The following is a 16,398-nucleotide window of genomic DNA, read 5'->3' as shown; positions in this document are numbered from 1 at the left end:
GTGCTTTTTTTTTTATCTTGAAAATACACGCTGACCACTGCAGTCTTTTAATTGTGACCTTTCTAGCCCACATTAAGTAAATATAAAAGAAAATCAACAAAAATCACAAACCAAGTAATTTGCTTCTGTCAATCAGTTCAGCAAGTAATTTTTTCTGGTTTTTTTCTTTCATCTTTCCATTCTCAGCGTTGAGGCAGAGGAATATTTTAATTAACTCCATTGAAATTCAAAACATGCCATAGGGTAACAGTAGCTAGTGTGAGGCAGTTTTGAGAGCTAATTTAGAAAACTATTTGATATTTGGCACTCAGGGCTCATTTCACTTGAGAGCAAAGTCATTTACGTTGCTCAGATTTCAATACAGTAATAGCTGTTGTGGATCAGGGAATAACTCTGAAGGAATTTTCTCAAGCACATCTGTACATGCACAGGAACACATGCACTCTGTAATGTCGGGAAGGAATAAAACTTTACTGACAGGAGCAGAGGTGATTGAGCTTAAGCAGCATGAAAGTCATTGTGAGGATTAGACAGATTGCTCTCTTTATTACCACCACTTCTGCGAGCAATTACCCGGCCACTTTCAACATGCATGCACACAGCATCATTGTACGGCAGCAAAGCCCTTTTTTTTTTTTTTTTACCTGAGACATGTACACTTAATCCATCCTCACTCTAGTTTTAATTGAACTGCAGCAGCAAGAGGACAATTCCACCTCTCATCAGGCACAGTGAGAACTTAATGTACACAGAGTGACCCTGGCCTCACCCCTCTAACATGCAATCTTGGTCTGGTTGATATACCCAGCATTGTCTTTTTACTGTTTATTAGGATTTGTTGCTACAGACCCCTCAGGCAACTGTATCATGTCCCTGTTTCATATCCTGAATCTCGCTACTGAATGTTGTAAAGGACAGCAAATATTGATCTTTCTTCTGTGGTACATGGCAGCACGTACATCTCAAAGAGGTCTTTGTTTCTGATAAGGTGGCATCAGTGGGAAAGTTCAACAAAAATATGTCAAAAGAGCAAGAGATAAGAAAATCTTTTACCTCAGTCTCCCTTAAGCCCCAGATCTGACATGTAATAAAAGATTATACAGCTAATTAGATTTATGAGAGCTCTGCCTCAGTTTGAAAAAAAGGATTTAATGAGGTCCTCCTTGAGCATTCTTGCTTGCTCAAAGTGAACCCAAGGGCAACTGTGTGAATTATGCTATTAAACTTTAAATTCTTTTATAATTTTGCATCAAAAATCAATCTTACAAAAATCTCTAAATGGTCTGTGTAAAGATTCCTAATAGACAAGTTAACTGGCTTTTTATATTAAAAAAAGGTTTGTTGGGTACATTTTATTACATTTGTTCAAGATTAAATAATCATTTGCAAATGAGTATCACATAAATGACCACTTGAGTGGACACAGGTCAGGCAAGTCATGGTTCTTGCATGTGTAAAGTCATGATTAAGTAACAATGAGCACTTCATGTGTCTCATTTACACTCAGTTTATTAGGTGCTTTTGTTGAGCTTGAACAGGTCTGACCATTCCCATTTAATTTGTCTACTGGTACCTGCTTAATGGTTTTGGTTTTAGTGCACTATTCTCATCTGTGCTGCACAACAACAAACAAATACAATTAAGTAAAAAAAAAAAAAAAAAACTCAGGTTCCACCCCATTGCTTGTAAATAAAAACAAAGACCAATAAGTCATGCAGCAACATGTCGGCACTTTGCTTTCAGAGAAGCTGATCAAATGCATGACTAACGAATGACCTTTTCTTTGTAACTGTTTTCTTGCTAATTTGATCACATATCATAAATTAATAATGTATGAAGTAATTATGAATTAACAATCATTAATTGACAATCTATTGAATATTAGCTAATCCCATGAAGTCATATTGAATTGAATATTTTCTATCAGTGATGAGAAACAGGACTTTATTTCACATGTAAGCAAATAACAATTAAAATGGCATTAAAAAATACAAACACAAAGACATAAGATGTCAGATGTAAATTTACCTTCCTACCTGTCTGTCTAGTGTCTGCACTGGAGGAGAGAAAACACGTGGACACTGACAGACAGTAACAGAGAACTGGAGAGGATGGTTCTGAGATGCAGCATGTCATTCAGTCTTACGTGTCAAAGGCCAAATTTGATTGAATACATGGGATGTTACCATAAGCTTGTCTTGACAGTAACTCACACTCACTGCATGGCTCAAGAGAAATAATAATATGGAGATACACCCATGCAGGCATATACTGTAAATGGTCCATTCATTCAGATACAGAGCATAAAGTAAAAAAAATAATATAGAAATTACTTGTGTGTCTACATAGAACATAAAAATGACTTATATGCTTGCAGCTTTAATGTTTAACACTTCTTCTACTTCCTTTATACTGTATCCAGACCCTGGTGGATAAACTGGTCTTATTGTAGCTCAGGTTGTCCTTCAGTTTGTGTGACAGAGTACACTAGTGCTGATGAGCTTTGGACATTAACATTGCTGAATGAAACCTATGGATTTCTTTAGTAACTATACAGATAAGTTCTAATTATGCCAATCAACCCTTTGCTGGGGCCTTGCGAGATATTCTATGTCTTTGGACATAGCAGCAAGCATTTGTAATACTGAAACCAACAGTAACTTCTTTAAAACTGTTCAAAAAAGAGTTGTATTGTTGAATCACTGCTAGAACTGACATATTAGTGAATTGTGTCCATTCCTGGGCCATTCTGGTACTGCTATGCCCATTGTCCTACGCTCAGCTGCTGAGAAACATACTGACAGAAACACACCCCTCCCTCCAGGTGTCCAGTGGAGCTTGGAAGCGGAAAGGGAAAATGTCTTTTAGCAAGGCAGCAGGCGTAACCTGATGAGAAGAAAATCAGAGCCCTTTGAAACATATCCTCAGCAACAGCAAGCTCCGAAAACGTTTCTGCAAACTCACGTTTGCAACTGTCCAGAGAAACATACACCAGATAGATTTTAGAATTGGACCGACAGCCCATTAAGACCTTCTCCTCAGAGAGGATTGTGTTTGCTTGACCAATAGCTTTCTGCATCTCCCTCAATATGTACTTCTCATTATCATTCATCCAGAGACAAATCTGAATGAAGAACCCAAATGGAAAACAACAGAGACCAGAGATAGTGAACACCCATACTCCAGTAGGGGTTGTGTTTTCCTCTTGGGGAGCAAAACTCCCTATACAAAATAAAGCTGTTATATACGTAGAAAATGCTACCAAGCCTAACAAAAATATTATACCAGTAATGTAGATCAGCACTCTAACCCAGACTGGACGCAGAAACACTTTATTTTCAGAGACACTGTTGATCATCCTCACAGCCTTTCTGTATGTCTCATGGTTCCTGATGATCAAGCGCAGTTGGTCTGGCACCTCCATGTCACTAAATTGACCAGAATCCCATTTATTGAGTGCCTCATCATTGGCAGCAATCAAAGGCTGCAGGGCCTTCCCGTTGTAGATAGTGGGAGGGTGGTAGGGGACCACAGTAGATCCTTGAAGGTGCTGGTTGGGGGTGCAGAGCACCTTGAGCAGTTTATTCTTAAAGTCAGGGTCACCAGCCTCCAAGTAGGTGAGGTGGCAGAGGTGAAGAGGAACCGAGACTCCTGGCTCCAGCAGCACTGGAACGATGGGCTTCCTCTCCAGGCAGTCTCTGAACAAAGACATGTTGGCCTCCAGGAGGCACCAGCGGCTCCTCAGAAACTCTGGGCTGAGAACCAGCAGGACCTTCTGGCTCTCCTGGATGCAGTCGGACATGTTCTCTAACACGGTGCGGCCGGGAGTGAAGTCACGCTCATGGTAGCAGACCTGCAGGCCACAGGACTCCAGCTGGCTGATGAGGGAGTGTGTCCACTGGTAGTCAGTGCTGCTGTAGCTAATGAAGACGTGGTAACACTCACCATCTCTCAGTGTGGGAGCAACATGAATAGAGGGAGACAGCGGGGCAGTGGGCTGTGACAGAATGTCTTCACCCTCAAGTGAATTCATTGGCTCCATTATCTCTGACAAAACTGAAAGAAGAAGAAAATATAATTAAAAAGAATGTAGGCATGTTTTTCCAAAGATTTTATGTAGTCATGTTTGTAATCTTACTAGAGCTCTAATAGTCATTAAAAACCACGTTCTTCCTCATACTAGTGTTCAGTGGTCACAGTGTTGCTCAACATACCTCCTTCAAGCCACTTCAAGTTTGCATTCATATAATTTAGAGCAAAATTTGACTTTGAAATTGAATGAAATTGAATATAATTAAAACAACTTTTTGAACTTAATAATAAGGTAAAGTCATTATAGTTGCTTTATAATGAATGTATTACTGTTTTCAGAGCTCTGTGTTTTGTGAGACTTGGATGTTAGCAGAATATTAATCCCATGTAAATTTTAGAAATACTCAAATTACCTAACTTTAGTTTAAAATTTTTAGGTCATTTTATGTCAACACTGTTAATCTTATAACCTGATCTTCGAGTGAATCATGTTTTTTTTTAAGCTGCTCCTTTTTTCACGGGGGGTTTAGACTCCAATACAGATATGTAAAATCATGGTCAAAACAAAAATATTTTATTCCTTTTTTTGACCCTCAGTAGTAACTACATGTCTTGCCAAGTCCCTACATTCACACTACATATATAACCAATTTCAAAACAGATATTAACTTCAAAAAGTCATCCTGACACTCCCACATGTATAAAGGATTCTCAAAGAAGTTTAGGCTTGTGGCAAATATGAGTTCTGTCGCTAAAATCATTAATATAAATGACACAATATACTGTAGAATAGAGAATATACAGTCTTTCAATTGATTTTAGGAATAACAATATCTGCAATTTAAAAGGTGTAATGTAATATCGCTCACTACAGAATAATCCCTATATAAACTATTCTGTGCTGCTACAGATATATAGTAAGTATCTTATTTATGTTAAAAGAAGTATAGATGTATAGATTAAATAAGTGCAAGAACAAAGTTATCGAGAGTTATAAAGATCCATGATGTAAAAAAACACTATGAAAAGTGTCCATAATAGCCTGAAAATGTTAATCAGTGAAGTAAATTGGATGTGTTAGCTCTCAGTTCTCCATTAATTTGCTAAAACCAAACAAAAACAGAGGACAACAGTTCTCTTTAAGAATGAAGAGAATAGTCCCATTAAAAAGCACCAACATACTATACACAGCAATGTTCGTTCATACCTGTTCATGATTCGGTAAATTCAAGCAAATGAAATGAAAAGAGATCGCATCATGTGAAAGAGCAAGAACTGAAACTAAACTCAGGAAGCGGAAGAAAACAGCTTCACTGCTCTGCTCTCAGGTTTTTTAAAGGGATAGCCTCCATTTTGGTGTCTGAGAGGCCTCAATAACATGAATGAAGTGACTGTGTCTTTAATAGCACTGGTAGTATTACATCAGACATTACATACTGACTGGGTGAGTTTTTACCTAATGGGATCATACAGCGATTGCTTGGTAGTGCTGTTATTTACAGGTAATGTTATTAAAGTTATACAAGTCACCTTACAGACTGTAAATTGGGCAGTAAAGAGAGGGTGAATATCCTCCATTCCTTCTCCTACTCTCCCTTGCTGAGCTGTTGAGAGACATACTGATATAAACACACTCCTCCCTCGGGGGGACAAGGGAAGCCGGACAGTGAAAAACGAGAGTCTTGAGTTTAATTCTAATATTACCTGTTCTAGAGGAGGATACATGTGTTTATTTTCAGGAGACTGCACTGGGTGCTCTTGTAGTCACCGTAACCATTCACCCAAATTTATTCTGGGATTCTACTCCCCCGACCCATGTGCACACACACACACACACACACACACACTCACCAGTTCAAAGTTAGTGTAAGAGCGTAAACAAATGCTGGTGATGTAATACATTTTATTGAAATAGAAAGTTGAAACATTTGAAAAGTCATGAAAATGACCAAACACAGAAATATTACAAGTAAATCTAGTGTCAAAGGTCAAATTAGAATGAATGCAATGGGATGTCATCATAAGCTTGCCCTGAGAGTTACACTGTGTACACACTCACACTTGCTAAATAGCTCAAAAGGGACATAGGAATCTGTAAATAAAACAAAAGGCACTGATGCAGGCAAATACTGCAAATGGCCCATTCAGATACAGAGCATGGCATAGAAACCAGGAATATAAAAATGACATATGTTTACATGTTAACAAGATACCAGAGTTTCTTTTAGTGTTTATCACTTTTTCTACTGCCTTTAGATGGTACCCAAACCTTTGTGGATAAATGTAGTGTAGCTAGTGTTAGTGAGCCTTGCACATTAACATTACTGAATGAAACCTAAGCATGTCCATGTCTGTATACTGTAGTGAACATAGTTAGAGATCAAACATTGACCTTTTTGCAAGAGGATCATTCTCTATGTCTTTGGGCACATCAGCAAATATTTGCTAAAAGAAAATACCTTTTTGTCCTTGAATGCTCTTTACATGCCTTATTTTCATTATTAAGACCACAATTTTCTAGTAAGTGACTAAAACCAGCCATAATTTCTTCAAAACTCCCAAGACTTGTTGTCTTGAATCACTACTAGACATGACAGTAAACACTACTAGTAAATTGTATGTCCATTCCTGGGCCATTCTGGTACTGCTATGCCCATTGTCCTGCCCTCAGCTGCTGAGAAACATACTGACAGAAACACACCCCTCCCTCCAGGTGTCCAGTGGGCCTTGGAAGCGGAAAGGGAAAGTGTCTTTTAGCAAGGCAGCAGGCGTAACCTGATGAGAAGAAAATCAGAGCCCTTTGAAACATATCCTCAGCAACAGCACGCTCCGAAAACGTTTCTGCAAACTCATGTTTGCAACTGTCCAGAGAAACATACACCAGGTAGATTTTAGAATTGGACCGACAGCCCATTAAGACCTTCTCCGCAGAGAGGATTGTGTTTGCTTGACCAATAGCTTTCTGCATCTCCCTCACTATGTACTTCTCATTATCCTTCTTCCAGTTTTTAATCTGAAGAATTGACCCAATTAGGACACAACAGACACTAATTGTAGTGAGCGCGCAAAGATTTGCTGTGTCGCCTTTGGAGAAAGTAATTATGAATGGTGTCATTAGAAACATAAGTAAAATCAATATCATAACATTAAGAATCAACAGATCTTTAACTGAGCCTGGGTGCTGCCACACTTTATTTTCAGAGACACTGTTGATCATCCTCACAGCCTTTCTGTACGTCTCATTATTCTTGATGATCAGGCGCAGTTGGTCTGGCACATCCATGTCACTGAACTGGCTACAATCCCATTTATTGAGTGCCTCATCATTTAAAGCAATCAAAGGCTGCAGGGCCTTCCCGTTGTAGATAGTGGGAGGGTGGTAGGGGACCACAGTAGACCCTTGAAGGTGCTGGTTGGGGGTGCAGAGCACTTTGAGCAGTTTATTCTTAAAGTCAGGGTCACCAGCCTCCAAGTAGGTGAGGTGGCAGAGGTGAAGAGGAACCGAGACTTCTGGCTCCAGCAGCACTGGAACGATGGGCTTCCTCTCCAGGCAGTCTCTGAACAAAGACATGTTGGCCTCCAGGAGGCACCAGCGGCTCCTCAGAAACTCTGGGCTGAGAACCAGCAGGACCTTCTGGCTCTCCTGGATGCAGTCAGACATGTTCTCTAACACGGTGCGGCCGGGAGTGAAGTCACGCTCATGGTAGCAGACCTGCAGGCCACAGGACTCCAGCTGGCTGATGAGGGAGTGTGTCCACTGGTAGTCAGTGCTGCTGTAGCTAATGAAGACGTGGTAACACTCACCATCTCTCAGTGAGGGAGCAACATGAATAGAGGGAGACAGCGGGGCAGTGGGCTGTGACAGAATGTCTTCACCCTCAAGTGAATTCATTGGCTCCATTATCTCTGACAAAACTGAAAGAAGAAGAAAATATAATTAAAAAGAATGTAGGCATGTTTTTCCAAAGATTTTATGTAGTCATGTTTAGCTCTAATAGTCATTAAAAACCACGTTCTTCCTCATACTAGTGCTCAGTGGTCACAGTGTTGCTCAACATACCTCCTTCAAGCCACTTCAAGTTTGCATTTATATAATTTAGAGCAAAATTTGACTTTGAAATTGAATGAAATTGAATATAATTATAATATATATAACAACTTACAGGAATATTATTTACCAAAATTGCAAAGTATATTTAAATGTATACCTGCAGCCTTTAACAGCTCCACAACAACCCCAACCCCCGGGCCTTCCACCACAAACTTTCTTTTAGCTCTCCAAGTGGTGTCTGTGTAACGTATGTTGTTATGTAATGCCACAGGCTGAGCAAAAGTGAAGGAGGGGAAGTGCAGCTAGTAATGGAACACAACCTTTACTTTCCAGCCTCTTATGCCTGAACTTGAACTGGAATCGGTTCTGTCTGTTTCCTGCCGCGTTCCTATCATCCTGCTATCTCTGTTTGGACATGCTGCCTGTAAGCTTTTCTTGTACACACACTCACACACCCATAATGCATACTGTATATGTCAATGTCATATGACTGAGTATAGCAAAAACCTCTCAGTAAAACACAATACAATTCAATATGACAACAAACCACAGCCTACAAAATGACCGCATATTTGAATCCTTATCTCTTTGAGACAGTTTCAACAAAAACTGGAATATCAGAGTTCAGATATTATTTCATTTTCAATTTCAACTCTTTTTCCTACTGTTGTATCCTGTCAAATCACTATTAGTTTGAATAAGGAAAATAAGAAAATAAAGACATTCTCATACCTGTAGACAAACACATAAAGCAGTGCCTGCTGTATGTTGCAAAGAACGGTATGAGGAAGTTACGAAAATGATAGCAGTTTTTTTTAAAGGCATAGGGCCTGAAGTACATTGTCTTGTACCACTGGATTTATAACATGGAAGAAGCTGGTGCAGTGACTGTAGCTTTAATACTAATAACTATCAAGTTGCATCATCTCCAACCTGTCTGCCTAGTTGATTAATTCCAGGCCACAACCTGTCCTGGGTTGCATATTATAAAATGCATTGTAAAAAAACAACAAAAAGTCCAAAACACATTTTATTAGTCCAGGAAGACATTTACATGCATATTAGTGTCCTAGTCTTATCTTTATATATTTTTTTAATATTACATTTACATTGAACATAGAAAGAGCTGGTTATTTAGCTCTCTGCATATATTAGTTTTTACAGGTACCGTCTGCATACAGGTGTGTCTTTAGCCCGTCCGCATCTCAGACACTCTGTCACCTCAGTTCTGGCTGAGCTGAGCCCAATTTAGTTTCTGGCTGCTTGGATACTGTTGCATTTATCACCCCACTGGATTTGGCTCCTCCATCTGATCACATTAAAGGAATACAAGAGTGACAACACAGTTTATCCTCAGCATTATCAGTGCTACACTTTTGCTTAGCGTCAGTCAGCATGGCTTATCATCACTTATTTTGTTTTGATCAATTACAACATAACTCAAGCTGAGGACACACATAGATAGATATACATTTTAATATAAATAGTTAGTAATGGATGACTCTCCATAATACATCTGACATGTAGCATAAATATGTAGCATATTTGGGTTTCTCAAAGCCAATATAGGGACTTTTTCATGATTCTGAAGTATGATGTTAACATACACAAACCATAACCAAGGGAACTCTACAAACTAAATCGTAAATGGAATAAAAGCCCCATATAAGTGCACTCTCTGACTGGTTGTCATCTATTCATAAATACAACTTAAAACTCTGTGATTATGAAAATTGTGACATGAGCAAAATGACACTTTCTTTGCTGTGGAGCTGGAGAAAGAAAAGGTCAATGTGATGAAAAAACATCTGCCACTGTGCTGACATCCAGTGGGGAAATCACACTCGTGGTAGCACGTCTGGGATTTGTGTCCACCAATAATCCTGCTGTAATGATATTTTTGATGAGCATGTTTTTAAGATGAACTTCTCTGTGGTTAGAAGAGAATGCGCATCCTCACAACAATAACAAATGATGTACTGGAAGTCTTTCTTTGCCCCAAAAATGTAGCAAGGTGACACAGAACAGACACAAAGCTACTGATCTTCTGTGATCTAGAGACTCTAAAATTACTGAAATTACTGGAGTGGGAAGGAGGCTGAATTTCTTTATCTTAAGTATAAAAAAAAGATAATATAAATTATTGAAATATAGAAAACATAGAAATAAATAACATATATATTATTATATATATTATATATTATTGTACTTCAACATTTCTTTGGTGTAGAAATGACCTTTTACGAGTCCCAGTTGTGACTTTTCAAGAGAAGTGACTCAATAAAGTTCAGTAAGCAAGAACTGTCTGGGTCAATGACCCAAGGCCCTTTTAATATCAGTGAAATATTGAAAACCAAATGGGAATATCATTAATCAAAACCACTCTCCCATCCATGCTGACATTAAAGAACAATTTAGAGGGTAGGAAATCAAACTGTGCCATATATCCTCTGACTTTTGTTCAGAAATTAGGTTCTCCAAATCATTACACCAAAACAAAGACAGAAAATATATATTATAAAAAATATATATAATATAGGTTCTTGACCTCGGGGTGGAAAACATTCTTTATTTCCTACTCAGCTTGAGTGTTTTCATATAGACTGGTGACCACTTCTAATCTTTCTGTGACAGAACTGACCAAGTGCCTCGGGGTGAAGAGGAAAGCAGCTCTAACAATGTAATGCACCTGTAATCTAAACCAACACCTGCTTCTTTCTTGATGCACCCAGGCTGGAAGAGCACTGAGCGGACAGGATGCTGAACGCTTCATGACCCCTCACTCAAAAAGTAACTGAATGAAATGTCCATTCACTGTGAACAGTAAAAATACATATTCATTATATAAATAAAGTAGAGTCTGGAGGGGCTCTTCAGTAAATCATTTCAAAGTCATAGTTATGAGCCATAATGAATAGAGCTGTAGTGTTGGAGAAAGACAGCTTCAGTAGACCATTACACCGCACCTTCTGGAAAAAGTCTGCAGAATCTGGTCCACAATCCATTTAACGAGGTGTTAACGTTTACTGCAGAGATTTGCATGTTGTAAAAAACTATATTATTGACTTAATATCATTATTAACTACAGACTTGCTCATAACAAACAGCTCATAACAGTAAATTTCATAGTTTTTAATGTATCTATAAAACATTAGTAAATCATTTAATAACCACCACTAAAGTCACTGATTACTACTTATAAACCATGATAAAGAATACCTTATAACAAAGTGGTATTATTCTTTTTAATATTCCATTCGCACAAAATTGTGCCCTGTAAATAGCAGCTCGATACATATTGTACTTTACAGCTTTGAAATAGAGTCATTACTTACAAATCACCTTAAATTCAGTTTACAACTACATATTTTTGCCCACAACACAGTTAATACATTCCGTCTACATGCGTTCTATATAAATACCAGGTTACAATCTGAGTAAACTGAACCCACAACCTACGCTACCAAGCAATATTTTCCACTCGCATAAGAATATAAATCTCAGGTCCCACAGTGCATAAACTATTATTCATGCACTTTTTTTTAAAATTTGGCTGCTACAAAGGCATTAGAACTATTTATTAGTGGTGACAGTTTTAAGAGAGGTGGATGGTTAATGAGAAGATGGAAAAGGCAGTGGAACATTATGCATGTGTGCACGTCTGTGTTTGTGTCTGCATCTCCAGGCTAGTTCTTAAGTATTACATATTACAGCATCTGTGCAGGGAGGATGAAAAATGTCGTTTGGTCCAGCTTCCTTTGTCACAACATCTAAACATAAATTTGCTGTCATGGCTACTGTGGTCTATTCTTCTTTGTCTTTGTTTAAGCGCCAACTGAGACTCAGTTAATCATCTTCTCATGCCTTGCCAGACACTAGTGACCTGGTCTGCCTGTCGTCACGATTGAGGAGTACTATTATGTTGGCTTGTGTCTGTTTGTACAGACATGGTCCATATGTATTTGTACTTAATGCATTCGCACATGCCATTCTAGCTGCTTGGCTCAAGTGGTGGCGATGTGAGTCTGTTGGTCTGTCTGTCCACCACTTTGGTCCAGGTTGAAATTAAATTGAAATAAAAATTTCTTATACTCTTATATGCACTAACCTGCATGAAAGCTGCTATACAAATACAGTTTGATTGATTGAGAGTCCAAAAACAACTGTGTGCAGATGATAAGCCAGGTGTAATTGCAGGAAAGAGCACACAGACATTAATGTCAGGCACTTACATTAATGTCACAATGTTCTATGCCTTTGTTTGTTACTTTGCTTTATTAATTGCATAGAATTTTCACTTGTCTTTCAAATGAAAGCACTTTATTTCTATACGCAGGTAAACAGATCACATAAAGGTTTTACCCAATGGGGCCATCAGAAGTAAGCTTTAGTGTACATAAGATGATAAGATTGCATTTTCACGTCAAATCCCTGGACAAACACAATATGTAACCACAGCTAATATTTAGCTTTTGTCTCTTGGCAAAGATTATGGGGTTTGTTTAGTGATATGTATTGATAATAGAATGAATGAGTCTAAAAGACCCAGATGGGTGGAAGAGCGCTATGTTCTATCTACACACTGTAATTAGATATAGATCGAGGATGGTGACACCAAGTATTTTAAGTAGAGGAAGTAGAGCAGCAAAGTATGGAAAAAATAATCTCATAGATTAGCATCTGTAGCAGTTTCAGGTCCTAAAAGAGACAGTCAGTTGTTTATCTTTTTATAGCATGTCTGAAGCTCAGTCTGAAATGTGCTGGTGGCATTTTTAGCAGCCCTGAATTTTCCAGGAAGGCTTAAAGAAAATGAAAAAAACATAAAAGGCATTTGTGAAATCAAAGAAATCTTACTGATACAGATAACCGGATTCACTGTAAACATTTCTTCAAACATTTCTGTTGCAAAATTTGCGCAAACTTTAAAAAGGCTCGAGGAGCAAACCATAAACCAACCAGAAAAGAAAAGAATACATCTGTTTTAATCAGCTCTCCTCATCAGTATAAACCAACCCTGTCGCCTAGATATTAAGTTTATATAGTAATAAATTCCCTATTATGGTGTTAAACATATTGCTTTCTTTATTATGCTCAGGAGCACTACACTGTGCCCGCCTGAAAAGCATCTGTCAGGTTAGGGATGACAACCTGTAGAGTGCTGGCGGTGAAGCATTCTGGCATCATAATGTTTGATAAATAAATGGGTGGTTTTGGAATTATTTTGTTTTATGCGTGCATTTTTCCTGTGCAGCCCTCACTCAAATTCTGGCTAACCCTACACTGGCACTCAGTCATCAAAACTTTGAGACCTCCTGCTTCAGAGGGAGCTTTGTGAAATCTGATAAATTGTCTGTGAATGGTGGATGGGCCTGAGAACTGAAAAAGGGTGGTTATGGAGTTAGGTGGGAGTTAATGTAGGCACCAGGTTCTCATGAAAAAGAGTACAAAAAATATATCTGTCTCTGCTGCATGGATTTTAAACCTTTTGCCTTCAGAATCAATAAATAATTAATGTTTTTCAGAAGCCACCTAATTTCTCATTAACATTGAAATGCAGTTCTCAATTTAAAAGACTAATGTAACTTATTTACTTATTTATACAACATTTTTCCTATACTGTATTTGCTCTGGCTTTGTGCCAAGAGCACAAACTGGACTTTGAAGCAACACTCAGGATTAAAAAAAGAGTGGACCCAGCCGCAGAATGTGAAAGAGCACTACTGTCTATCTGCCCCCATCCCTCTCCGCTGCGCTTCACTTCTGCCACCAAAGCCACAGGCTAACCAGGCCAACGGAAGAGGCCAGGTGTACAATAGCTTGCACAGCAGTACACAGTGGTGACAGTGCAGATGACCAGGTGGCCGTGGAGCTCCAGTAAGCAGGCGGGAGCCACAGAGATACTCAGAACTCCGGTGAGATCACGATTCAGCTCGCTTTGGTTCTCCTGGAGTCTCTATATCCTCCCAATGTTTCCTCCCACATGATGAAATTTCAAAAGCCCATCAATTATATTTATTAGAAACAGGCAAGTATCACTGCTGTGTGTGATTGCGTTTTTTAAATCATGAACTTATTCCACATTTTTGTCAGTTGTGTCAAAACAAGGGAGATCACACACAGACACACACACTAGGTGACAGACAGGGAGAGACAGAAAGAGGAGGAGGTGGGTGCTTTACATTATAAATTCATGAGGTTGTTGAAAAAGGTCAGCTACACATTTGATACGTTTGATTGTAATGCTTGTTGACTGCTGCTGAGAAATGGACTTCTGCTATGAAAAGCCAGGCTTCTGGTCGCTGGGAATGTCACAAGGTTTTGCAGTCACACACTCCTGTGTGTCCCTGGAGTGGGAACAAAATACAAACTTTACTTCATATACCTATATACTATACCTTTTCATTTCTAGTGGATGTTTCTCAGCCACAGTGTTCTCCCTGAATCCACCGCTGAAGATACTGAGCATGACTGGAGTGGAAGCATGCATGCTGCTCATGATTTGTTTGGAGATGTGATTCTGCTGTGGTTCTTGTCTGTGGCACCTTCAGCTGACCTTTTTTTACAACAGAGCCAATAATGCCCTCGGCTGTCCTCAGTGTCAACACAGATTGCCATAATGTATTTGCACAGGATATACGCCAATGAACAAAATGGAAACATTGAATAAACACAAAGCATTAGTTTTCATAGCACTGTCTGTGGTTACTTCACAGAATAAATTGGGCCTCGGTTAACTTCAATATATTACTATAATATATACTATATTTAACTAGTATGTTTAATATAATACTAGTCAGTTATTACATAAGTATCTGTATTTGACTCGTGGAGTCTGGGGGTGATCACCCTGAGTGATTTGCTTTGTGTCTGGTGTTTGCACCACATGCTTTTTTAACATTCAAAACAGGTTTAGATTCAGCTGACCTCCTTCAGCCAGAATAAACATATTCTAGTTGGACCCGCAAATATAACTATGAACCTGAAAATGAGCATAATATGTCTCCTTTCAATAAACCAGCGGGTATTTCAAGTACGTATAAGTACAGTATGATTACTGACTCACACTTAAAGGCATCTGGCAAAAATCCCACATCTTATTTCTTGACTTCACCTTCTGCCAGATTTGTGTTGGGTCGCATGGGTCCTACTCCCAGTGTAACACTCTACTTCCTTCCAAAGACCTGTAAACAGACTTTAATGTGTAAAATCAGTGGAGCTCCCCTTTAATGTACATATTATTGACTGCTGTGCTGCTATTTTGCATCTTATAGTTGTTTCTTTGGGATGTTTTACACACTTACGTTTCTGTTTTTGGAATTCAGCACGGCAGTACTTGGTAATTGGCTCCCTCATGATGAAAAACTGTGCACAAATTTAACCTCAGGTAAACCACTAGATAGCACTTTGTCAAACTACTGACCTGTATCTCCAGAGATACCCTGCATTTACTTTCCTTCCCAGTTTCTCCTTGTTTCCTGAGAGAACATGGACTGGGTCCATAAAGCCTATAAAGCCCTTTGCGATATCAAATGTCAGACTTGGATATACAAATAGAATTGACATGACTTGACAATAGTTGGCCAAAAGCATTTTAAAACCATCTATCAAGGATTGAAAGTCAGCTTGAGCCTGCTTTTGTTGTTATTCAACCTGAAGGAGTTTTACTGGAATATTAATCTTGTTTATCATTTTATACTAATATTTTGTACAAACTGTATAATGACTGCTTCCAGACATAGATATATCTTTGTCCATTTTATATTTGCATATATTTTGCTATTCAACAGATTAATATCCTACTGACATGTAACACTCAGCCAGAATCTGCACAGCTATATTTCTATTCAATCATAAAGCCTCAGATCTCTTCAAATTTAAAGTTTAATCAAATGAATCTAATCCTCTAATCTTTAATTTTGATGTCTGCATGTGCTTTTTTTAATTTTCAGTATCACAAACATAGAGGTATGTACATCCTGAGGGGTAGTAAATAGAAACAATGTTTTGTATTGTTTGATTTGTCTCTCTCTGGTGCAATTTCTTGCTCTGTTGGAATGATACAAGCCAAATTAATAACAATACGGATTCAATTTGTTTTTATCATCCAGTGCTAGTAACTCATATTAATTTATTCAGCACACTTTATCTGCAGAGAATGTTCTGACACCTACCCAAAAAGTGTACCGCTTTAACACAGATTAAAGGACAACATATTCAAAACATGTTCTGAATAATTATGACTGTAAGAATAACAACACATCTGTCTAGATTTCCAGTTTAAAAATATTGTCATCGACCACATCCATCTGGTCTTG

At 38.4% G+C, this 16,398-nt stretch overlaps 1 protein-coding gene across 1 annotated transcript; it reads right to left on the bottom strand.

Moving 5' to 3' along the window:
* Nucleotides 1–2,340: 2,340 nt before the first annotated feature.
* On the bottom strand, nt 2,341–5,294 carry LOC139201780 (uncharacterized). The gene is made up of 2 exons (XM_070831197.1): nt 5,240–5,294; nt 2,341–4,056 (listed from the first exon to the last, which is right to left on the bottom strand). Exon 2 carries the CDS (start codon nt 4,040–4,042, stop codon nt 2,759–2,761), a length of 1,284 nt encoding a protein of 427 aa, XP_070687298.1. The 5' UTR covers nt 4,043–4,056; nt 5,240–5,294; the 3' UTR covers nt 2,341–2,758.
* Nucleotides 5,295–16,398: the final 11,104 nt, after the last annotated feature.

This window comes from Pempheris klunzingeri, chromosome 5 (assembly GCF_042242105.1).
Source record: "Pempheris klunzingeri isolate RE-2024b chromosome 5, fPemKlu1.hap1, whole genome shotgun sequence".
Taxonomy (NCBI): domain Eukaryota; kingdom Metazoa; phylum Chordata; class Actinopteri; order Acropomatiformes; family Pempheridae; genus Pempheris; species Pempheris klunzingeri.
Note: the sequence above shows the minus strand (reverse complement) of the source record. Positions and strands in the feature narration are given on the sequence as shown.

Coding starts and splice junctions, on each gene's coding strand:
- LOC139201780 (XM_070831197.1), bottom strand. CDS start 4,042: ATGGAGCCAATGAATTCACTTGAGGGTGAAGACATTCTGTCACAGCCC.